The sequence below is a fragment of the Pholcus phalangioides genome, unplaced genomic scaffold (assembly GCF_987345545.1).
Source record: "Pholcus phalangioides strain wild (caught in Gottingen) unplaced genomic scaffold, Ppha-v1.0 ptg000021l_1, whole genome shotgun sequence".
In the NCBI taxonomy this organism is placed as follows: domain Eukaryota; kingdom Metazoa; phylum Arthropoda; class Arachnida; order Araneae; family Pholcidae; genus Pholcus; species Pholcus phalangioides.
Window position 1 is genome coordinate 12,198,365 of NW_028301614.1, and position 25,945 is coordinate 12,224,309.

The 25,945-nt window shown below is 40.8% G+C and overlaps 2 protein-coding genes across 2 annotated transcripts; both read left to right on the forward strand.

Annotated features, from left to right (window-relative positions):
* The first annotated feature begins 2,641 nt into the window (after positions 1-2,641).
* On the forward strand, positions 2,642-4,012 carry LOC149070633 (uncharacterized). Its single transcript, XM_089248888.1, has one exon. It carries the CDS (start codon positions 2,642-2,644, stop codon positions 4,010-4,012), a length of 1,371 nt encoding a protein of 456 aa, XP_089105014.1.
* Positions 4,013-18,120: 14,108 nt separating this feature from the next.
* On the forward strand, positions 18,121-25,223 carry LOC149070634 (uncharacterized). Its single transcript, XM_089249123.1, has 2 exons — positions 18,121-18,281; positions 24,422-25,223. The coding sequence occupies exons 1-2, from the start codon at positions 18,270-18,272 to the stop codon at positions 25,016-25,018; spliced, it is 609 nt and encodes a 202-aa protein (XP_089105249.1). The 5' UTR covers positions 18,121-18,269; the 3' UTR covers positions 25,019-25,223.
* The last annotated feature ends 722 nt before the right edge of the window (positions 25,224-25,945 follow it).

The following is a 25,945-nucleotide window of genomic DNA, read 5'->3' on the forward strand; positions in this document are numbered from 1 at the left end:
CATTCCACACACCCCAATTATCACTGAAGAAATGCCATTCACTTTCAAGCGATTTGTTCCCGATTCATTTAGCTTTTACCATGACAATCAACAAAGCGCAAGGCCAGTTGTTAGTAGTGGCAGGTATCAACCTACTTGAGCCCAGTTTTTCACACGGACAGCTTTACGTCACCTGTTCGCGTGTTGGTAATCCTAAAAATTTGTACATCTACACACCAGATGGACAAACAAAAATATTGTGTATCCACAAGCGATTGCCTGAAGTTTTTAATTAAAATTATATTATTAATATCATTAATAATAATAATTAAATTAAAATAATTAAAATTAATTAAAAAATGAAAGTAATTTTTTCTTACTTAATGCAGAAATATTTTGATTAAGAAATAATTAATAAGCTATATAGATGTAAATTTTTTACAGGGCGGGCAACGTCGCCGGGTATCAGCTAGTCTTATATATAAATGTGAAAGTATGTATGTATGTATGTTCTTTATACAAATCTACAGTTTTAGACCGATCGTCGCCAGATTTTGCACATATACAAAACAGGTCCAGGATTGAACCGTAGGCTACTTTAAAAGTTCGTCAGAGCTGGGCAAATGCCCGAAATTGGCGAAAAACTGTCGGGCAACAATGGTTTTGGGGCTTCAACAATCACATTCGGAACGTTCACTTTGGTTACCGTGGTTTCCAACAATGCGTTTCAGACGTGTATATATGGCTTTACAATGGTTTGTCAAATCTTTAATGCTGCCATTATAACAGTTTATTCCTTCATAATGGTTTGTCACTTTTCCAATCCTCCCAGTAATTGAAGAAAACCCGGGAAGCGCCAGACATTTTTCCTTGCCTATATACAGGATGTTCTGTAAGTGTAATGCGGTCTTTATCTCATCATCCGCCCATCGTAGAGGTATAGTTTCAATTTAAAAAATGCTTAAAAGGCGTTTGAATAATATTCGCTGCACAAGCTGGACGCATGACGTCACTAACAACAGAGAACAACAACTACGGCGACAAAACTGAGAATAAAACTGTTCAATGCCATCAGATGAACTCAATGCTTACCTCAAATCATCAACACTCTGGCACGAAGTTAAAAAAATATTATTGTTCACTAACATGCGAGTTTCAACTGCAAAATTACTCAGCACTGCTATCATTTTCACATCAAACTTGGTCAAACTTGACAATGGAAGAATTCCCGTAGATCCAAGCACTGGACTGATTCCGTTCCCAAATGGATTCTGCCAGTTGTTAAACTCAGTTCACCGAAACCATGAGTGGCTTTGTAAGAGAGCGATTCTGGTACCGAAAAATGACAGTGTGAACAAGATCAACGAAAAAATCCTAAAAATTATTCCGGGAGACTCCACATCTTACAAATCGGTTGACACTGTCACAGACACATCGCAGACAGTTCTGTATTCTACAGAATTTCTGAACTCTTTGGATATTCCGGGTGTGCCACCACACAACTTGACCCTCAAAGTCGGAGCACCTATAATGCTTTTAAGAAATTTGGAGACACAGAGACTCTGCAATGGCACCAGACACTGTGAGAAGAAATTGCACAATTATATCCTTGAAGCAACGATTCTAACTGGATGTGCCAAAGGGGAAGACGTCTTCATTCCACGTATCCCAATTATCACTGAAGAAATGCCATTCACTTTAAAGCGATTACAGTTCCCGATTCGTTTAGCTTTTTGCCATGACAATCAACAGAGCGCAAGGCCAGTTGTTAGTAGTGGCAGGTATCAATCTACTTGAGCCCTGTTTTTCACACGGACTGTTTGCATGTTGGTAATCCCAAAAATTTGTACATCTACACACCAGATGGAAAAAGAAAAAATATTGTGTATCCACAAGCGATTGCCTGAAGATTTTAATTAAAATATTTAAAAATAAAAGTAATTTTTTCTTACTTGATGCAGAAATTTTTTTGATTAAGAAATAATTAATAAGCTATAAGTATATACATTTTTTACGAGGCGGACAACGTCGCCGGGTATCAGCTAGTTTGATGTATAAAAAACATCAATCATTGTTGTAAACAAAAATCATCGATCATCGATCATAAAACATTTTCCTGCTGGGGCCTTTGCGTTTCTATTTGTATAAGAGGCTTTTGAGGAGGCGATATATCTCGTCACTGCCACTTAAAGGGTTAAATCTCGAACGCGGGAACGGCTTTCATCATCAACGGCATCAAAACATGGCGATCATATAAGTAACTAAAAATTGTTTTTCATGATTTCTAAAAAAGTATTTAAAATTTATTCTTAAACTTTTGTGGCAGAAATTTTTATAATGAGACAAATATTCAAGCTTTCTATTTAGTTTTTGTTATGTGGTATTCATTTATCACAGAAGAAAAATAATATTTGCGTTAAATAACTTTTAAACTTAAAATTAGTGTTGTGCCTAAACTTTTGCGGCACACTGTATGATTGATCTTTAAAGTTGGGTTTTTCTATTGCATTTACTACTGCGTTTTTTTATCGAAAAAAGAGGTTTATAAATAATTATGAATGTTGGTCATTTTTGCTCTGATATTTTTGCCTTTATTTCTATTTGCTTTCATATTTTTATGTCGATCAAGGATAAAAGGTTTCATTTTTCTCTCTTGTTGCAGATGCAGTGGGTGTTGTGTTTGGTGTTTGTGACGTTGATACACGCAGAGGAGTTATCCCAGGAGCAGTACGCGGGTGACGGATCTGGTTATTCCGTAGGAAAAGAATCATATGGTGGTGGATATGGGATTGGTCACGCTCACGGCTTTGGTGGAGGATACGGATTGGGAGGTGGTCATGGACTCGGCAAAGGCTTCGGACATGGTTTGGGAAAAGGATTGGGCAGTGGACTTGGCCATGGATTCGGTAAAGGAGCTGGATTAGGCCATGGCTTTGGTAGTGGTTTGGGACATGGTCTTGGGAAAGGAGCGGGTATTGGACACGGACTTGGAAAAGGGATAGGAATCGGGAAAGGTATTGGTCATGGACTGGGCAAAGGAATAGGCAGTGGCATTGGCCATGGATTCGGAAAGGGCGCAGGCATCGGTCAGGGTTTTGGAAAGGGTGTAGGTATTGGTCATGGCCATGGTTTCGGAAAGGGCGCAGGTATCGGAAAAGGCATCGGTCATGGACTTGGAAAGGGAGTGGGGATAGGGAAAGGTATCGGACACGGTTTCGGTAAAGGAGCTGGCATCGGAAAAGGCATCGGTCATGGACTTGGAAAGGGGGTGGGGATAGGAAAAGGTATCGGACATGGTTTCGGTAAAGGAGCTGGTATCGGTCATGGATTTGGTAAAGGAGCTGGTATCGGTCATGGATTTGGTAAAGGAGCTGGTATCGGTCATGGATTTGGTAAAGGAGCTGGTATCGGTCATGGATTTGGTAAAGGAGCTGGTATCGGTCACGGATTCGGAAAAGGCATAGGCCATGGATTCGGTAAAGGAGCTGGTATCGGTCACGGATTCGGAAAAGGAGCTGGTATCGGTCACGGGTTCGGAAAAGGAGCTGGTATCGGAAGTGGATTGGGACATGGACTAGGAAAAGGGATTGGAATAGGTCAAGGTGTTGGTTACGCTTTCGGAAAAGGCTTAGGCTATGAAGTTGAGAGTGAAGGCCTGGGAGTGGGACCATCAGGTGGTTACGCCAGTACAGGAACGGATCACGAAGAAGGAGGATACGAAGTTTCCAGCCAGGAAGGATATGGAAACGGTTTACCTATCGCCTCGTTACAGCCTGTGCCAGGGTATGGCAATCCCAGTTCTTATACCGAGGACCACCAAGATTCTTCGGGATACCAATCTGCCGGAGTGAAAGACGGCGCCGGCTACGACGACGAAAGTGTGTCCCATGGCTCCGAAGAACAGGGGCATTCGGCAGCAGGGTATCACAGCGGTGAGAGTGGAGAACAGGGTTACAAGAACGCCAACGACGACTCTTCAGAATACGCTGTCAACAATCAACCAGATACTTACGATCTCAGGTGGCACATTTAAAGCTGAAAAGTGCGAAAAGCCTCGCCTGTATGGTTCGAGCTGAAGTAGAATGCAGACGTCGGGACAACGCTGCGCTCACGGTGGCTCTGGTACCGTTGCCACAACGAAAAACAGCTACAGCTCGATGGCATATCCACCTGGAGCCTGATTTAATTTTACAGTGGAAAGTAGATTTCCTGGCTTGAATTCTTCAGAAGCAAAGACGCAAAGGAATATTCAAGACCCAAATGTGGCTAGAATTCGAAAGATCTGTTCGTTCTGGAATTGAAAAATCATGTCGAGCGATGAAATGAATTCTTATAAACGATTTGTATGTCAGTCTAATAAATTATTTTTTCTTGTCATTCATATTTGACTTATATATAAGTTACGTTGGGGGTAGTATAGTATAGTATAGAACCGAGCACGCCCAGGCTCTGTCGCTTTTGCGATATAAGCTCATTGATCGTGAGATCATGGGCGTGCAGGAAAAAAACTCAAGCCGGCCGGGACCAACATCCACACCCCCACACCCAAACCCCGAATCCCAGGGCACATCACCGCTCGACAAGCCAGGACAGCACCGCGCGTGCAATTACCCCTCAGCCCCACCGACGTGGCCCACAACGCCCCAACACGCCCCGCGAAAGGAGACTCCCGACCATTCTGACGAACCTCCACCCCGGACACGAGAGAGAACCTTCCACAGGACGGGGACACCACCCCCACCAAGAAAAACACGGACGCCTCGCAACAAGGGCCCCAACCGACGCGCCACTCCCGACCACGCACGAAGCCACCCGACCGCCAACACCCATTCCCGCCCTCCCTGCAACCCCCCGCACCTCCGGACGGTCCGCCCCCTCACCCGAGGAGCCACATGCGGGCGCGACAGTCAAAGCCGCAGTTTGCCAAAAGACATGTGCCACATCATCAAAAAAAAAAAATAAAAAATACTAAAGATATATTAAATTGGTCCTCTGCAGCCATTGCCGAGAGAGGTATTCCGTGAAGTGCTGTGAACTTTGACTCTTACGGGTTCTCCGCATCATCATCTTCGTCGGCGAGATCTTGTTCTGCATAATCGACTCGTCTGTTGACCAGTCTGACAGATCGCCTTAGTTGGCCCCTGTTTGCTGATGTTGTCTCCTCATCTGGGTTGTTATCTTCATCCAGTTTGGCTTTTCCTGGGTGATTTTTCAGGAATCTGACCCATTTCCACCAGCTTCCTTGTAGATTCAGGTCTATCAAGGATTGCTTCGATCCAGGCGGTCTCGTATTGTTCATCTGGAGCCTGGAAGTGAAAAATCCTTGTGTTCACAGGTTGTAGCGTAATGCCATATAGAGCCCGTCGACCCACAACTGCACTTGTCATTCGGGATCAGTTTGAACCTCCTCAAATATGCCGAAAATGGCCCGTGCCCTGTGATAAACATTGTCACTTCCCTTTTCCAATTGCTATTTTTCAGACCCACAGTTTTCAGCACCTCGTGGGTGGAGCGACCGTTGGCCTCCGGGTTGTCCCATCTAGTTTGCCACTTCCCGAGGAGGTCCGCCCTTAGCATCGCTTTGGCCGCTGAGTGTGGTAGCTTGACCGTGAACCATTCAGTTCTGTTTATGGTGGCATCTTTTGCCATTTGGTCAGCTACCTCGTTGCCCCAGGTGCCCTCGTGGGCTTTGACCCATGAAAGTTGGATCTCTGGATGTCTAATCAGTACGTTTCTGGCCCGCCTGACCATTTCGTGTTCTGATATAGGGCTCCTGAGGGCCAGTAGGCTGGAAAGGCTGTCCGTTCTGATGTGTGCAGGGACTCCTCTTATTGCTGCGTCCTTGACTGCTTCCAGTATGGCCAGAAGCTCCGCCTGGAAAACTGTGCTCCTGGACTTCAGCTTGGCCTTCCAGGTAGCGATGATCTCCTTGCCTGTCGTGATGACGTATGTGGCCCCTGTCGCCTACTTTAATCTAGACCCGTCCGTGTTGTAAATTCTGTTTTGAGTTATGTGAGCGAGTTGTTCCGCGGAGATCTGCCCGTTCGGCAGATCTTTGCTCGGGTGTGTAGTCCAACCCTTCATCTTGGCGCTGAAGTCACCTGGAGACAGCGTCTCTCCGTCTATTTCTATGGACTTGTGCAGACGTAAAAGCCTTGCCGCTTTGGCTTCGTATTCGAAGCGAAACCTAAGTGGGGGGATGCCCAGGATCACTTGGAGGGCGTTCGTGGGCGTCGTATTATTATAGGCCCCCGAGATGTGTAAGAGGTGCGGCCTCTGAAGTGAGTCTAACCTGTCCTGTCTTACGTTGGGGTAATTCTCTTGGAATTCTCACGGCATTGTTTCGGTGCGCTCAAATCTGCAATCCTGCCAGTACACAACCACAAGTGTCTCGAGTCGAACGATCCGTACATTTATGATTCGAGTTAAATTTTCCACTGACGTCCCAGAGAAAAACAATAATCCTAGCTCCTAGGATAATGGTTCACAACTACCTCACATTGTTCTCCGTGGGATTACTACTGGTTCAGGGGGAACTTTAGGCCTCAGTCCCACGAGAGTGGGCTAGAGGACCCTTGGTAAGATAATTAAAGTTAAAGATAATAAAAGTCTTTGTCAGGGTCCGCGGTCGTCTCGGGCCTCGGGGAAGCAATAATTTTTATGGATTTCAATACAAAGGCAGCGGAACGAGCGTCTTCCTTTGTGAATGACCGAACAAGTACGAATTACTTCACGCCGGCTGTGGTTTTTGCGTAGACTTTTATTAACTTTAATTATCTTACCCAGCGTCCCCTAGCAAACTCTCGTGGGACCCCTGCTTTATGGTCCCTTCGCATTATGACTGGGTCCAGTCATCCTCCTCGGGCCTCGGGGAAGCAATAATTAATGGCTTTTAATACAAAGGCCATAGAACAATGACGAAACGGGAGGTTTTTCTCCCCCACCAAGCGTCTTCCTTAGAAAACTTCCAAAAAAGTACAGGTTTTCTTGACGCCTGTTGCGGTTGCTGATAGCATCTGGCGGTTTATGTCCAACAAAGACTTTTTATTATCTTTTACATTAATTATCTGAGGAGGATGGCTGGACCCAATCATAGTGGGAATTAGGGGGACGTCCAACGATTCCAGCGTCGTCACGCGGGGTAGAGAAAGGTAATAATATGTATGTTCGACATAAACCCCAAAATCCTTCAGGACAGCACTAGACAGCGTGAATAAATGCCGGGCTCCTTCGGTTATTTTCAAAGAAACACGCTTGATGTGGGGAGAAAAAATTCGGAGAGTGTCTAATAGGTTCAGTATGTTTATCTGCAGAACAATCTCTTTTCTATTCGCCTCTATCGTTTTTGGACACCATCCTCCGCTACCCATTTCGAAATGTCTGAACGTTCCCCGTTGTTAGCTAGATGTATCCTCCCGTCCCCGTCATTATTTTATGGCCTTTGTATTGCATGGTAAAGCCATAAAAAGTATTGCTTCTCCCGAGGGCCCTTTCACATATACACCGGTTTCGTCCGGACGGAAAAATACCTCCAGTTTGCACTCCGGTCGTTGTCTTTTTTTAGTCGGTAACAGTAGTTTGTACGTCGTTGGACAGACTGCATCGACATCACCGGACGAAAAAAATCTGTTCTCCGTCCAGGTCACCATTCTTTCTTCAGTTTACTGCCCTCCCCACTCCCGGAAAAAAACTGGCATTTTTCCGTCTGGATGTAACTGGTGTGTGTAAAAGAGTCCTGACTCCAGGCATCGTTGAACGCGGCCTTCAGAGCAGTGTTTTTCAACTTTTTTCAGCCCATCGGCCCCACTTTGGACAATATTCTCTTCTCTTGGCCTCCTGTCTTATCCAGAGCCTTCTGCCCTCCTCCAAGATCGAGACCCTTTCTACTTATCGAATTCAATTTAATCAAAACTTGATTTATGGCTAAAAAAAAATTATAAATCAGATCGATCTTCGGAACCCGGACCAGACACAAATCCAGAGGGGGAAGGTGATCGTCCCTCCCGAGAGCCGAATTAAATGGGAAAAATAGGTCTGTGCACAAAATATGGGACGATCCACCGAACTTAAAATCGGTGTTTCCGACACATCACTTTGGGTTACGCCTACCTCCTCTTCACTTCCCGGGGGAGAAGCTAGAGTTTGATGAGCTTCCTTCTTGGGGGAGTTAGTTACATGCATAACCGTCTCAATATTATGGGTCTCCGAGCAAAGTGATGTTCTGGGAACTCATACCTACATAAGTAACAGCTTACATATTTCATACTTACATTATGAAATCATAGTTTTAGATTTCATCATGTAGGCCCTTTATAGATATGAGGCCCCGGGATATTGCCTTATGAGCCCATATGTTCAGATGACCCTGGTTCTATGGACATCCCTGTTGGATTCTGAAAAAGAAGTCAAATTTCCCCCCCCCCCCAACATATTTCACAAGAAAGCTTTTGCTTCTTCACCCCTCTCTCTGCGGCTCCTTAACCACTTGTGGTGGCTCTCTTTTCATTTTATTTTCATCCGTGGCCCCCAGAATATCCCAGGACAACAACAGCTCAGGATTTTTCAAATCGCAATCTGAAAATAGAGACCATCATATTCTCAGAGTTGTACCACCACCACTATATAGCAGAAGGCCTCCACGCGAAGCTCTTGACGTCACTGAAGAAGGTCATCTCGCCTATAGCCATTGCTGTAGCTGGCCGACGCATTCGTCATCTTTACCCCTTTTTTGTAGTATATGAAATGGCTATAGGTGAGATGACCTTCTTCAGTGACGTCACGAGCTTCGCGCGGAGGCCTTCTGCTATAGATGGCGTTGAATGTACTCACCGGCACGAGTTATTGAGAGCAACCTGGTTGGGTCGACTTCCAGACATGTCACTACCCCCCCCCCCACCCTACGTTAGGTTCATGTTTTTATGAAAAATTATGCACTACCACAAATCTCACGAAGAGCGCATTAAATAATTAATTTACGTTTCTTCATCGCATGCAAGTATTTGTCTCCCGCTCTCTCGCCGCCCATTTCGTTTATTCAGTCGAATCAGTTTCGGTGAACCACGGTGCAAAACAGAGCGTGCATTCAAATCACTTTCAATTAAGACTCGAAAAGATTTAAAAATTATGGTTATTATTCAGGACCTTCCAAAGATTGATCTGAATACTCATTGGCTGTTATCATTGAAGTCAACAACCAGATAATTTTTGTTTCTCTAACGCCCAGAGCGAAATAATAGTTTTTTTTTGTTCGCTTCCGCAACAACAACGTCTAAAAAGTGTCGAAAAGAAACAATTTCTCGTAAAGAAACAACTATTTTACTACGTTAAAGTCAAGTGACGCGTGACTAGCCTTCATATTAGTTGCATTGAATGCGATCCATTCCGTGGCGTGTGGGAATTTCGAGACATTCCTAATACGACGTGTACAATTTTCTTCTTCAATCAGAACTCGTGTGAAAGCGACAGTCAAATATTATATTCATCAAATAAGTTGTTTTTTAATTGTATTTTTCATGAAAGTATTAGATTCATTATTACTTAGAACTGCGAAAAAAACATAACGGACAATAGACGGAACTGATTACATAGTTCCTTGGTCCTAAACCAGGGGTCCAGTGAACATGGATGACAACAGAATTAACTCTTCAATGTTACGAAATATACTAGATATTACTCTGAAAAATGGTTTTCATTCCAATGGGAACAGTTAAATTTCAGAATATAAAATATGTACAAGGACATACACCACGGGGGACGTCTTCAACGCATGTCCCGTGGGCCACATTTGACCCTCGGCGCATTTTGTTGTGGCCCACTAGCCATTTTCAGTAAATGGTTGAAAACATTGAAAAACGAATGATTCTGGAATAAATGAAAGAAATAATGTTAAAACAAAATTGATGAAAATTCAGAATTACTGAAAGGAATAATTTTAGATTTTTTCGAGGCAAATAATTTCAGGATTAGTGAAAAAAATAACTAAATAAATTCAATGAGAGAAATAATTTCACAATCAATAAAAGAGTTATTGTTTGATTATTCTTTCAATGAAGGAAATTATGTCAAAATATATATTGAGCGGGAAAATAACTTCGCAACTATTGAAATAAATAATTACAGAAGCACTTAAAATGATTTAGATTTGAATTAATTTCAGAATTAATTAATTTAATCATTAATTAATCAAAAACATTTTTCAGAATTAGTGAAAAAATATTTCAGAATTAATCAAAATTGATAATTAATAAGAGAAAAAATTTCAGGAGAAATAAGTTTCCCTAAATATTTTTTCTCCCTGTTCATCAACTCAGGGCCCCATTGGTCAGTTCTATTTAGATGTCACCAAATTACATGAGTTGGTGGGCCGCGTTCTTCGTGGGAAGTTTCAAATTCGTCCGCCGTGTCTGAAAGGTTGAAGACGCCTGAGATATACAGTATTCCCCTCCCCCTGCCCACATTAGCCGGCATGTCGGGAAACCAGCTTGCCGGAAAATTCGAGTCACATTTTGGAAAAATTCTTAAAATACCCGGACTTGAATCGATTCAATTTCCTGATTTGAACCTTGTTCGCAGCAGTTTAGGATCCCGTTGTGTTTTAGGAACTACGTTGGAAATAGTTCGAATTTCACGTTTCCTTTTGCTGCCATTAGTTTATTGCAAACGTCGCGTACTAAGCATATTCATTCCCGCAGGTTACATGAGCTAAGTAGGAAAATTAGGAGACTGCGAAGTGGCTTTGTATTCGTTGATAATGTGTTTCAGATTCATGGCAAAAATGTTATAGAATCACATTGCGAAACATGATGTATCGTAACATTAAAGCGAAAACATATTTCTTGAAAATAAATATGCAAAAAAACAAAAAAAAAAGTAGGTTTCCTGTGGTTCCCAACTTCCAGGCGCAAATGCGGGTTGATCTCCCCGTTGAAAAGTCTCGCCAAAGAGAGCAACAGGCCCACAACGATAGTTATTCAATCATTACAATTCACTCATAATTAGAAAAAGTGATGGCAGATGGCTGCACCACACACAACAAACATTACACAGAAACAAACTTCACGTCAGGTTCATAACACGTACACGCACATTCCAGCATGTACCAATTCGTTAAAGGTTCCTCAGAGGAATATGGACGAATTGCATGTGTGGTTTTTATATAGTAGTAGTAGTATCTGTATTTCCGTATAAGAGGTCATTCAAGTATTACGTCAGCATCGAGGGGGAGGGAGTTTCGGATTTGCTGACTTTTGCTGACGGGGGGGGGGAGGGGGTTTGAAGGTTGCTTACGTCATCAACTACCCCTTTTTGAAGATATGAAACATTCTAAGCTGCTGACGAAATTTTGCTTACTGGGGGGAGGGGGGTTCAAAAATGGCTGAAGATCTGCTTACGTAATACTTGAATGGCCCCTAAGGCTGGCGATAGTTACGTTACAGCGATGAATAAAAGCTTAATTTTTCTTATCGTTCTAAAATTGCTGGACAAAACACGTTCGCTACAGTGAAAAATATCAATTTATTCCAATTCGCGCATTTATTGAGTATGTAATATATGCAAGCTGATTGCTCAATGCCCATTGTCGCATTTTACTGGTGAACCTAGAGGCATACTTCCAATTGGGAAAAGCATCCAAATAACGTGTAGATCTCAAATGCGTCATTCATGCTGCGAGGGGTTGTTTAGTTATTAAAATGAAAAATTATCTTTTCATACCTTGTCCCCAAAAACCCAATTAGAAAGTTGTTGTCCTATCAATCCTGAAATAGTTGAATAAAAAAAAAAAGGAGAAAAGGTGGGAAAAAACAGCATAAAGATGAGAAAAGAAAAAAAAAACGCTTTTCGTTAGTTTTTGCTTTTTTTTCCCAACTTTCCTCCGATTCTTGAATTCAAATATTTTCACTTTCACATCACTTTATTTATTGTTATTACGAGACAAAAAAGGCGAAGAACCAAAGAAACACGTCAGGCGATCCTATAGGAACCACGTACTGGTGGACGTATATCCATATTTCAGCGAATATTTGCACTTAGAAACATGGGAATATTTTTTTGTTGGCCTCAGGAGAGACAGGGCAACAACTTTCTAACTGGGTCCTTGAGCACAGGGCGTCCGTATGAAAAATTATTTATTTTATTTTATTTTTTAATAACTATACTAGCCCTTGCAACATGAATGACGTACTTGTCTAAAAATGTACTAAAAATGTACTAAAAATTTTGGAAATTATCATCAAAAGGCAGTTTGTGAAGTGGATAGACGAGAATAATGTATTGTCGGATAATCAGCATGGGTTCAGGAAGGGGAAGTCATGTGTAACTAACCTCCTTTGCTTCTATGATTACGTGACTAAGGCTTTGGGTAAGAGCAAAAATGTCGACGTTGTTTACCTTGATTTCCAGAAGGCATTCGATCGGGTCCAACATGGCAAACTCTTGAAGCGTTTAAACGAGATTGGAATAGGGGGCAACTTGCTGAATTGGATAGAATCGTGGTTAAGAGATAGGTCGCAACGAGTTATGGTGAACGGGGAATTCTCTGGTTGGACAGACGTCACAAGTGGAGTTCCTCAGGGAAGTGTCCTTGGCCCCATACTTTTTTCACTTTTTATCGATAAACTCGATCAGGGTATCGATGGAATTACTAGCAAATTCGCAGATGATGTGAAGCTAATGAGGGTAATCGGAAATGAAAGCGATAGGGAGTTGCTCCAGACCAACTTAAACAAGATTGCAGCATGGGCAAATGAATGGAGCATGACGTTTAGCGTAGATAAGTGCATGGTCGCTCATTTTGGTTCGAACAACCCACGGTTCTCTTACGAGTTGAATGGTGTCACTATCCCGGATGCAACTAGGATCACCGATTTGGGAATTCTCATTGACGAGCGACTTAAGTTTTCTGAACATTGTTCAGCGGTTGTCAAAAAAGCGAATAGAATGCTTGGTCTCATTTTCAAAAAGGTCTCTTCGCGTTCTCCTAAAGTCATTCTTCCGCTTTTTCGAGGCTTAGTTCGCCCTGGACTGGAGTATGCTGTAAGGTTTTGGAGACCATACCTACAGAGGGACATAGACTTGGTTGAAGGGGTGCAGAGAAGAGCTACGCGTGTCCTTATTGGCACACAGGGCTTGAGTTATGAAGAAAGACTTCATTTTTTGAATATGTTTACATTGGATGAACGCAGGTATCGAGGAGATATGATCGAAGTGTTCAAAATTTTCAATGGGATGGATAGGATGGACCATGAACTTTTAGTACACCGCCAATCGACTGCTTTTACAAGGGGACACCAGTATCGATTGGTGAGGGACAATGCAAGGTTATGGTGTCGCAGGGAATTTTTCTCCAATAGGGTTGTTAATAAATGGAATAGCTTACCCCCGGAGGTAGTAAATTGTAACACAATTGACACGTTTAAAAAGAAATACGATAAACATGTTGGGGTAAATCGAGAAGCTATCCATTCTTAGAATAAGACAACCATAAGTATTCTTTATGGGCATTGTATAATATTTTATCATGTGTATATATTGTTTGTAATTTGTGTTAATTGCATTTTTAATTGGGTTGCTGTATTTTTGAAACATATGACAACCATATTTTTATGGGCATCTTTTTATCAGCCACCTCGTTGGGCATTTTGCCTGTTGTGGCGTTGTATTTGTATTTGTATTTGAGTTCTGTAAGTTATCTGGATACTTTTTCTAACTGGAAGTATGCCTAGGACAGGGGTTCTTAACGTATGGGTCGTGACCTAAACTTGGGTCCCCGGGGCTCCCGAGTTGGATATTTATCAAAATCTACTAACAACCAGGGACTCTGAGCTATGGGGTCCCGACTCAAACGTGATTCGCATTGGCTTCCGAGAAGAGCCATACAAATCCACTTGTAGCCAGGGATTCTTGAGCTATGGATCATGACCCAACCTTCATTCGTAGGGAATTCCGAGTTGGGCCGTAGAAATCCGTTAAACTAGGGACTCGAGCTATGAGTCCGTCCTAACCAGGTAGACTTGATTGCCAGGGGCTTCCGAGATGGGTCGTACAAATTCTCTTACAGCCAGGGGCTCTTGAGATAATGGATCACGACCCAAACGTGATTCGCGGGAGCTTCCGAGATGAGTCGCGAAGCTAATCTTATTGCTGATTTTGGATCACGAAGTTGATCTTTTTGCTGATTTTGGGGCACGGCTGTAAAAGGTTAAGAACCCCTGCCCTAGGACCACTGGATCGCCAGCACAATGCGGCAAGGGGTATTAGAAACCACCCTGTAGATTGATATCGATCTTCAGAGTGTATCATTTGAATCTTATTGCTCTTCCACGCATTTCGGGAATCAACCAGACAACTGCATTCTCCTCGGTAGTATAGTGGTGTTCCTGCCTGTCCGGGGTTGAATTTCCCGCTGGGGCGAAAAAATCCTTTACTCCCGAGTGGTGCAGTGGTAAGATGCTCGTCTTTCACTGTGAAGGTTACCGCCAAAGTCCACGGGTTCGAATCCGAGGGGAAAATACAGAAAACAAGTTCTTTACAAATACAAATACAAATACAATTACAACGCCACAACAGGCAAATTGCCCAACGAGGTGACTGACTTAAGAACATCATGGATCCCCGAGCCCCTACCTACTACTGCTACACCACACATGTACCCCCCCCCCCGCGGAACCCCCCAACGAATCGGTACATGCGGGAATGTGCGTGTACGTGTAGTGCAACCTGACGTAAAGTTTGTTTCTGTGTAATGCTTGTTATGTGTAGTGCTGTCATCTGTCCCCAGTTTTACTAACTATGAGTGAAGTGTTATGGTTGAATGATTTACCGTTGTAGGACTGTTGCTCTCTGTGGCGAGACATTTTTAACGGGGAGATCGGCTCGCATTTGCGCCTTGAAGTTGGGAACCACAGAAAACCAACTTCAGCCGACCACCACTGTGGGGTTCGAACCCGGATCCTCGCATCACGAGTCCGGCAATATAACCACTCGACCACCACAGCGGAACCTGTGGTTACCTACGGAACCTGGGGTGAGCACCAACTTCAACGGATGGAAATTGCCGTATGGCGATGTGACCGGAGTTGGTGTGCGCTAAAGTAAAGACAACAACATTATATGTAAAATATTTGGTATCCCCCCAATTTTTACGGCTTGCCATCTAAAGCGGGGAAGTACTGGGTATGTACTTACTGAACGCCACGAAAATTAGTCAAATGGATAGGTGGGGCGTGTCCCTGAATCAGAAATAACTGCCTTGAGAGAAAGAACAGAGATCGAGGAGTCAGTTGTAGCCGAGCCATGATCTCAACAACGACTATAAAATCACATTGTCTGAAAATAGCACTGGAAAATGGAGGTATAGCTTCTTTCCTCGAATCTACCGAGAGGCCATCAAAATTCATACAATCAGGGAAACGAGGCAATGGAGCTTCGCAAGACGTGGATTTTTACTCTGAAGAATAAATACATGGAGATCCCATATAATGCAATGATCGTTCCCGTCGCCCGCCCTCTGGATCTGCGCCTGAGTGAAACGCAGACATCCATTCGTTAGCTGCGAATCGAACGAGGGCTGGCGGATTCATGGCAATGTGTCGGAGAAGCGACTTATCGTGTAAGTACATCGGATCATCCCTTATTTTATGGGACAGACAAAATTTCCCCATAATTATAAGGCTCTTGGGAGGAGCGACCAACCCCATCGCGCTTGTCATCATTCCTAGTTTTATTTCGGGCGCTATTTTTTTTTTTTTCGCTTTTTCACCTCGGATTTGGTGCCCTTGTGTCTTACGAATAAGCTTGGTCTGTTAATGAACTGAAAAACATTTTTAAAAGGTGTTACGCAAAACCTATAGCTGCCAAGCGGCGTTATCACATCCATCACATATGATTAATGTGTCCTCCTACACGTCAGACACTGCAGAAATCTGGTAGTTTCAAATGGAGATTCTCACTTAGAATTTATATTTTCATGCAGCGTGTCGCAAAAGTATGTAGAAAGCATATTTTTTCGAATAAAATGAAATAAATTTGAATGAAAGAAATGAAATTCCTACAATACTTCGACGAATTGTGTACTTTAAAGTATTGCGATTGTGTGTGATATGGCGAAAAACTTCACATAGCGAAAAATTTTGGCGATGAACATAAATTGGTCATCCTTTTCTGTCGATATTTTTGGGCCGTCCAATTTGTTCCTTTCCGATATAATTGTGTATTAAATTTTTTTTTATGTTACTCTCCTTCATACTTTATTAAAAAAAAAAGTACTCATTCTGTTTATATTTTCAAGACGTACTATAATTAGCTGTCAAATCTCAAAATCCCTGTTCTATAGAGATTTTGAGGTATGGAAACTTGGGAAAATTTTGAGCTCCGGAATAGTTTTGTTTTTAGCGATACGGAAGTATGGGAGTTTTAATTGCACTCATTAGCCATTACCCATTCATAACTGAAATTTTTATGCTAAGAAATGAAGTGGCAGAATGTGTTGCATACAAATACAAATACAAATACAAATACAACGCCACAACAGGCAAAATGCCCAACGAGGTGGCTGATAAAAAGATGCCCATAAAAATATGGTTGTCATATGTTTCAAAAATACAGCAACCCAATTAAAAATGCAATTATCACAAATTACAAACAATATATACACATGATAAAATATTATACAATGCCCATAAAGAATACTTATGGTTGTCTTATTCTAAGAATGGATAGCTTCTCGATTTACCCCAACATGTTTATCGTATTTCTTTTTAAACGTGTCAATTGTGTTACAATTTACTACCTCCGGGGGTAAGCTATTCCATTTATTAACAACCCTATTGGAGAAAAATTCCCTGCGACACCATAACCTTGCATTGTCCCTTACCAATCGATACTGGTGTCCCCTTGTAAAAGCAGTCGATTGGCGGTGTACTAAAAGTTCATGGTCCATCCTATCCATCCCATTGAAAATTTTGAACACTTCGATCATATCTCCTCGACACCTGCGTTCATCCAATGTAAACATATTCAAAAAATGAAGTCTTTCTTCATAACTCAAGCCCTGTGTGCCAATAAGGACACGCGTAGCTTTGAACACTGCCGCTGTTTCATTGAAAATGAGACACAATGCCTTCACAAATGTGAAAAATAGATAATTATATTTTAATAACCTTAAGCATATTTATTGGATATGTGTACCCGATTCTTCTGTACATGCAAAACATGCAATTTTTTTTAAATCAATTTCTATTTAAATTCTTACAATAACGCGAAAAAAGGAATTCCCCCTTAATTGAATTATTTTAAGAAACATAGAAAATGAAAATTTCTGTACTATTATTCTACTATCTGCGGTGGACCGGATAGAACATCTAAGCGGGCTCCTGGTTTGCCCATCACTATCTTATGAGAAAGACACCGCAATTCTAATTACTTCACTAATTAGAACGAGGCACGTGTGGATGTGGCATAATTTAAAACCAATGAACATTTTTTAATCTAGTCCAAAAACAATGGCACAAATCTCTTGTTCTTTTTCGTCATCGTCGCATGACTTTTCTTTTTGTTTGTAATTTCTCTTTGTCAGGAAGAAGGAAAGTTTAAAAAAAAAAGATGTCCATGTGTAACTATTTAAACCAACCTTTTGATCTCGAACAACGCAGAAAAAAAAATAGAAATAAAATCTCTAATTTTAGTTTTTCGAAGCAGTTTGTTGCTCCACCCTCATGTCGCATCCTTCGCTAAGATATAAATCTCTCGAGAAGACAAGATGGATCAGGGAAGCCTCATGCCCGACACCAATTTCTTTCATGTATTTTTTTCCCCGTTCATGTTATACATTCATCCGACCCTTTTTTTAATTCCTCGTGGCTCTAGTGTGACAAACTGATGAGTGACCTGCGGCCATCTAAGAGATGAGCTCATATATGATCATACTGAGTGTATAACTCTCTCTGTCTTTTAACCCCATAACGAAGAACAAACAATGTGACAAATCGTTAGGACAGTTCTAGGAAAAATTAAAAAATAAAAAAAAAATAAAAATGTTTCAAAGGGAAACCTGGAATGCAAAGCGCCGTGCGAACCCGTGATAAGGCGGAAGAGCACGAGCTCAAGAAGCAAGTAAATGGATGGAGGAGACGAAAAAGACGAGGGCGGGTTGTGAGCGACCCACATGCGGACAACGTTATCCATTCAAAACCATTAGCCATGCGAATGCTCACTCTAGCGTGGTATATAAGGATCAAATCTCTAATCCGAGCAGATCATCAGTTCTTACAACCATCAAGTGGAATACAATCATCATGAAGTGCCTGGTAAGTGTTTTCAACATTTACATCGAATCGCTATGGATGCTCTTAAAACAGTGTTTCGAGTTGTTTCTACGAAGACATCTTTACTCGGTTACCGGTATAATACGAACAAATTGACTTAATCAATAAGAATATGCCAAAAAAAAAAATAATTAGAATATATTTTCCTCATTAATTATATATACATTCCTATGGAATATGTTGGTCGGAGCATAATAGTGTCATGTAGCTAATTACTTCATTTCAAAGAAAGAATATTATTTCTATAGACGTCTTTCTATACACATTTCTATAGACATACTGATACTTTATGCAAAGTTTATTTGCCATCTTTGTATCAGTACGAGCTTGTGGAAATACTGCTACAGTGGAACCTCGATAACGCGTCGACTTAAGAGGATGTCAAGTTAACGAGGCTTTAGTTGATCTCGCCCTCACAATTTTTTAATATCATTTATGTATGCACATGTGCTTGTATATAACAGAATCATCTATAAATAAACAAAAAAATTATTCGTAATTTGTTATAGAGAGTTTCCGAATAATCTCGAATTAGGGGTAAAAAGAGTGTGTTCAAGTAATTCTTTTTACTTGTGAATGAGCAGTGCAAGTGTCAAAAATTAGGAGACTTTCCCATTCTCGTACAAAAATTTTGAGATTTAGCTCTCTCAAACACCTCTTGCTCAAAAATTTCACAGATATCATTCACACGTATTTGCGACTTTTAGTCCACAGAACAAGTTTTCAGGTTTCAAACAGTGGGAAGTGATCCACAGTGGAAAGTGACCCACAGTGGAAAGGAGAATCTTCCTCATGAAAAAAAACAAAACAAATGAAACGAAGATAGAGAATCATGAGAGCAATTTTGTGAAAAATTAAGAATTTAACCAAGGTACAGGTAATTTCGAAAAATTAGTTGTGATAACAAAGCACAAAATTGTAGTCGACTTAAGCAGGGTTTAGCCATCTTGCGTCGAGTTAGAGAGTTTTCTACCCATTGAATATTATGCCACGTATTGTGCTAACCATGATGTCGAGCTATCGGGATAGTCGAGTTATCGAGGTTCTTCTGTATTTTGCATTGAAATGCCAATCTCGGAATTTTAGGAAAAATCCAAAATACATTGCGCGCCTCCTCCATATTATTTTTCTTTCAAATGAAAAAAAGAAGTGAAATCTTCATTTTATCTGTTATAAGAGCAAGAAATAGTTAAGAGTTTTCAGTTTATATTTAGTTTTATAGTAATTTTTTTTTCCGAGATTTGCAATTTTGTAAATTACACTGGATTGTGAGATTCCGAGCGGGGTTAATAATCCTCAAGTGCTAAGCGTGCCATTCGCCTCTATGGCCATTTTCAAGGTCTCGGAATCCTCACTGTTAGAACCATCTGATCGTATCTGTCTTTTCAACTACAGATATTTGAGGAGCTTATTTTCAAAAGGGAAAACTTCCACCTTTGCTAGATTTACAGCGAAAGTAAAAAAAAAAAACCTCTCTTTTTTCCGGAATGGACTTCTTGTCAAAATAGAAAATAGCCCATCAGGTAGCATAAGGGAGCGGTAATTTAAATATTATTGTTCTTGATCAATATTCAAGGGGGTTATCAAATTTTGGGAATCTTCTATTTTGAATGAAAATTAGTGGAAATGTTAAATTTAAATTTAAATTTGAGCTGATCAACTCTGAAAAATTGGAAATTTCTACGTCACCTGTTGATTCCAGAAGGTTTTAACTAGCCCAGAAAGGTACCCTTACTGCTCTCTCGTCATTAATATAAGAAACACGATCATTCTACAGTGGAACCACCCCATAAAGGACATTCCCGTTGGCGGACAACTCCACTGACGGACACAATTTTGAATTCAATTTTGAATTAAATCAACGGGACTCAATGTATCTCACTATCCATTAACGGACACTCCTTGTTAGCGGACAATATTTTCGGTCCTATGGGTTTCCGTTATCGAGAGATGAAAATTGAAAAAGTGTATGAAAAAGGTGGGCATGTTCCCTTTTGATAGAAACGACATACTTTAAATATTGTAATTTCTACCAAAAATATTCCCGCTTGAATAATCGCGGGTGCATAATCAGACAGAGCTTATCCCAAAGATTCACAAACCGTTAAAAAGTGCATTTCGAAAAAAAGTGCAAATGTTCCCTCCCTTTTGAAAAAATGAGCTTTTCATTTATGGTGGAATATCGAGACTAGGCCGTCGTTAGGTTGGCCAGCAGCAATATTTTTAAAGCTGCTAAAATCGTATGCACCTTTAGATTCTACAAAACTAATGTTTCAGGTTGCTCCCACTGTGGTATATTCGAATGATGAAATTAAACGCATTGAATTTGGCGGTGTTACACTTTAATTTGTGTGCTTCTAAAATCCCCGTGGAACGAAGCAATGCGCCATCTATCAGAACAAGCACAGTATTTTAAAGTGCATCATACGTAGACTGACCATATTTCCTTGAAAAAAATACGGGAAATTCAGCTTCGAAATACGGGAAAATACGGGGCATTGCCAATTGTCGCCAAAAATGATGCCAAAACGTAAGCACAGTCTTTATATATATATAATATATCTATATATTCTAGAAACCTTGAGCACAGTCTCCAACTCATGCTAAAATAAGATAAGTCGCCAATCGCGAAAAATAAACGTCACTTCAAATTTCAGTGAATTGAAAAGAAAAGAAAAACAAATGTTTGAGATGAATATTCTTGTTTGTAGTTGTAATTATCGTAATGCAATTTCTGAGTTAGAAAGATAATTTTAATCGTTGATTTGAAGAATAAATAGTCAAGTTGACTTCGGTGAAAAACCGGGACATTTTTGCAAAAAAGTCGGGACAGCCAAAAAAGCAGAATAAACCTGGACTGTCCCGGAAAATACGACCCTAATCATACGAATCATACGTTAAAAACATCGGAATTTCTTAGTGCGGATTATATTCCGCTGTGCATCTCATCTAAGGTTATTTTTTTCGTCTGAGAGGTTGGAAAAAACATAATTTCAAAATTAATTTAAGATTTATAGATAACGTATAGCTGTGTTAGTGACAAAAATTGACGTTTCTTCTTCAAAAACGTAACAAACAACCCCTTCCGTTTCTTAAGTCACCATTTATTGATGTATGAAATTTTTACAAATGAATTATACGCCGTTGCGGACTATACGATAATATTTTTTCTCAAAGTAGCAAAATTGACATCTGCGGACTATACTCAGGAAAGTCGGAACAATAATGTATTCTTTACTTTCCCGGGGTGATTTGTCACGCACATTTGAATCATATTGCAAAAATTTTTCCAGAAAGGGTAGATTCTGTATCATTTTATTTTATAAATACAAATACAAATACAACGCCACAACAGGCGAAATGCCCAACGAGGTGGCTGATAAAAAGATGCCCATAAAAATATGGATGTCATATGTTGCAAAAATACAGCAATCCCATTAAAAATGCAATTAACACAAATTATAAACAATATATACACATGATAAAATATTATACAATGCCCATAAAGAATACTTATGGTTGTCTTATTCTAAGAATGGATAGCTTCTCGATTTACCCCAACATGTTTATCGTATTTCTTTTTAAACGTGTCAATTGTGTTACAATTTGCTACCTCCGGGGGTAAGCTATTCCATTTATTAACAACCCTATTGGAGAAAAATTCCCTGCGACACCATAACCTTGCATTGTCCCTCACCAATCGATACTGGTGTCCCCTTGTAAAAGGGGACTAATATTACTTGAATACAACTTTGGGATGGATTTGTTTTTGAGCTTCGAACATTGTTTTGGCTTGCTGAGGAAAGTTCGAACTCAGTCCGGTGTATTGATGATAACTCAGGCGAAAAAATATATGCAGTCAACGCTTCTTAATGCGATCACATCGGGACTTCAGGTTTTAGTAATAACCAAATAACTATACCCGAAAAAATGTTCCGTTTGCCAGTACTTTGACCGTCCATCCCGTTTGGTCAAACTTGATGTATCGTAAACGGGTATCGTTTGAACAAGACAACTATTTTTATTTCCACATAATTGGTTGCAAAATGTTCAATCGTTCCATTTTTTTGGTTTTATTCTAAAACGGAGCTTCTTTTTTGCCTTTAAGATAAACGCTGCATTTTTTTATCCAGCCATGTGAGGTGTTAGAATGAATCTGTCGAGTGTGTATTACGAATCACGATACTTTTTATAATGTACGTTATGTTTTATACATTCCCTTAAGATAGTCTCTCGGAAAGAAGAAATTTGAATGTAGCCAACTGAAAGAAACTCATCAAGAACTAAACGGAAAAGACTTTTTGTCGAACATTTGCCTTCACTACAGGAAGGCTATTGCAAAAAGCGGCTCCACACGTACATGGATCGCAGCCAATACTACGGGCCGATCGCGACATTAAGTTTGTCAACAAGAGGTGAAGGAGATCATCTTCTCCTCCTGCATTGCCTTGCAGCGTGATAACTATAACTTATGGAGAGAAAAAAAAGTTTAGTTAAACCTTAGCTTCGAAAGCGCAAAAAAACTTTGGACGGGAAAAAAGTTGATAACATTATGCGAAGTCCTTCTAACTACAAACGTATTTCTTCCCATGTTATGATATTGGTCTGTTCCGTTCTTTACAAAAGTGATGACAATACCCGGATGATAATATTATCCATGATTATAATAGGTGGCGTCAAAGCTGTTTCAGAGAAATAATTTTATTCCCATTTTAGTTGTTCAGAATAAAGTCGTATCGGTGATAATCGGATTGCCAAGTACTCGGAGGAGCCCTTAGGGCTGCTCCAGGTTAATAAAAAAATCAGTAAATTTTATGAATTAAAAAAAAGAGGCTTACGAGAGTGTCTCCGCTGTAGAAATTATACATTAAAAGGACTCTGCGAGAAAAGTTGAGAACCGCTGATATATACCGATACCTTCAACTCCCTGAATCTCAACATTTTATGAGATTTGATTGACAGCATCAATCTATGGCTCCAGTTGATTTCTTTAGACTTCGAACTTCATATTGCAATCGCAAGTTAAATAAGGGCAATAGCGGATCCAATCAAATTGGAAATGTCTCACGTTACTTATTCATCACATTTTATACCGAATTCAGTGTTAGTTCGGGTTGCTTGTAACGGATTTGCTACTTTGAGAATCCGTATCATTGACCAAAGATTAGTGATGCATCTCTTAAGAGAATCGGCGATTTTATGGAAAATAAAATGAACAAAATTTGAATTTTAGAACTTTCGATGCCTTTGAAAGGTGGTCATTGAACATGCAAGAAAAAATATGCAACTATTCAGAATCTCGTCCATTCTGACAACTAACCTGAGGATTCCCATTTCATTTTTAAAAACTGTTAATATCTCTACATAGAGTAAGTAAGATGTCACTTCACTTGTTTATGGAAGACGTGTAGGAAACTGGAAGCATATATAGGCTCTAAGGAAGAAAAATCCCGCTGCTTCCAAAGTGTATTGGTAGTGAACTCATCCGGATTGCGAGAGGACGGTATGGCTCGATTCTCTGTTTTTATTTCCGAAAATCATAACATCTAGTTTCTTGTAAATCTTGTTGATATCTGATTGGTATGCATATATCTATCCATGTACCATGATTGGTATCTAACAATAGCGGAATTAAAGCAAGCTCTGAAAGCTCCACTAGGCAGCACGAATATTATTGACGGAATGCATTCTATCACACACATTCGAGAAAACAATAACCTTTTGCACTATTGACCTTAATATGCCAGAGCTTCTTTGACTATTAATTAATTTTTGTTAATTGCATTTTTAATTGGGTTGCTGTATTTTTGAAATATATGGCATCCATATTTTTATGGGCATCTTTTTCTCAGCCACCTCCATTTTGCCTGTTGTGGAGTTGTATTTGTATTTGTATCTGTATTAATTAACCTGATCCTAAATCAATGGCTCCCGAAAGGTGAGCCGTAGCAATTTACGATATCGTGAGATTTGTTATAGATTGCACGATATATTATGGGATGGATTATGTTTCAAGTTCTAACGGGGAGTGTAATTATAAACTGTGATGTCGCAATAATTTACTTTTTAATACCTCGTACCTGATACATTGAGCAATAATTTGATCATGTTTGCAATTACAGGTAGCAATCTTCTCAGTCGTCCTGATGGCCAGCTTTGCCAACGCTGGAGTGATCCATCACGGTCTGAGCCTGCACGGTGCTGCTCACTTTGGTGACGGACACATCCTGGACGGTGGCCACATCGGTGGTGGAGGAGGTGGTGGGGGAGGAAAAGTCCTCATCGCACACGAGGTTGGTGAACACATCGGCGGCGGCGGCGGCGGTCACGGTGCTCTAATTGGTGGAGGCGGACACGGAGCGGTCATCGGAGGTGGACACGGAGCGGTCATCGGCGGTGGACACGGTGCAGTCTTCGGCGGTGGACACGGAGGGATCGGCGTCGGTGGTGGTCCACACGTCGTCACTGTGCCACTCGTGAAGCACGTCCCCGTCGTCCGAAACATCAAGGTGGTCAGAAACATCCCTGTCGTAAAACACGTCCCCGTCGTACAGCACGTCACGGTCCTGGCACACGAAATCGGCAACGGGGGTGGCTTTAATGGAGGAGGAGGCCTCCATGGAGGTGGTGGTTTTCACGGGGCTCTCGGAGGAGGCAAAATCCTCAACGGAGGTGGTGGACACGGCGGAGTCCACGAAATCGGCGGTCACCATTACTGAGCTCACGCGAATGAAAACGTTAGAAAACCCATAGCTGGATCCCAATGATTCGCATCCGCGCGCTCTCGAACGGCGGAGGATCGGGTGTCCGGAGTTGGACACCATTGTATGATATTATTTGTACAGAAGATGTGCCATGAAATGTATAAAGGAAACCTCATTGTACACGTGAGACGCATTATATGTATTAAAAAAATACCATCACAAAAGACAAGCTTGTCATGTCGTTTTTTTCTTCTATGTCATTATTCCTTAGGAAAGTATCATGTTAATTTACATCGAGTGATATACGTACATAACTCATACATCGTATTCCAGGTTCCTACTTTTTCATGATGTCGAATCCAGTTCTAAGCCGGCGTAGGTGCAGCAGGCAAAAATTCTTATTCAAGCTACCTTTGCAGCGGCAATCCCGAGATATCTCGCCTAACTTAATCTGCTTTATTTCGGCAATCCCGAAATATTTCGGGTTCCTAAAACTCACATTTCGGCAACCTCAAGCCCCGATACCGGTGCACGTTTTCTTTTCTCCTTGTATAACATATTTTCCTTCCCCCAACCTATCAATCAACTACTAGTGGGCGGAGTCAGCTTTTGTTAAAAAAAGTCTGACAACAGAAGGGGAGAGAAAGGATGTTTTTTCTTTCTTTTCTAGGTAGCTATATATGATTAAGCGTGCAGCATAAGTAATAGAAAATGCTAGCTTTTTTCTCTTCCTTGTTCTATTATTATTATGTGTTGAGGGGGGGGGGGGGAGTATTTATCGGATCGCGCGCAATCAAAAAATATATATATATTTGAAAATAGGCGGAAATTTCCAGAAGGTTTAGTGATTTCTACTGTGGCAGTTATAATGCTGATCTGTAAAATTCAATAAACCGCTTAAAGGGTTAATATCATTACGTACAAGTCAAGAAGAAATCTAAA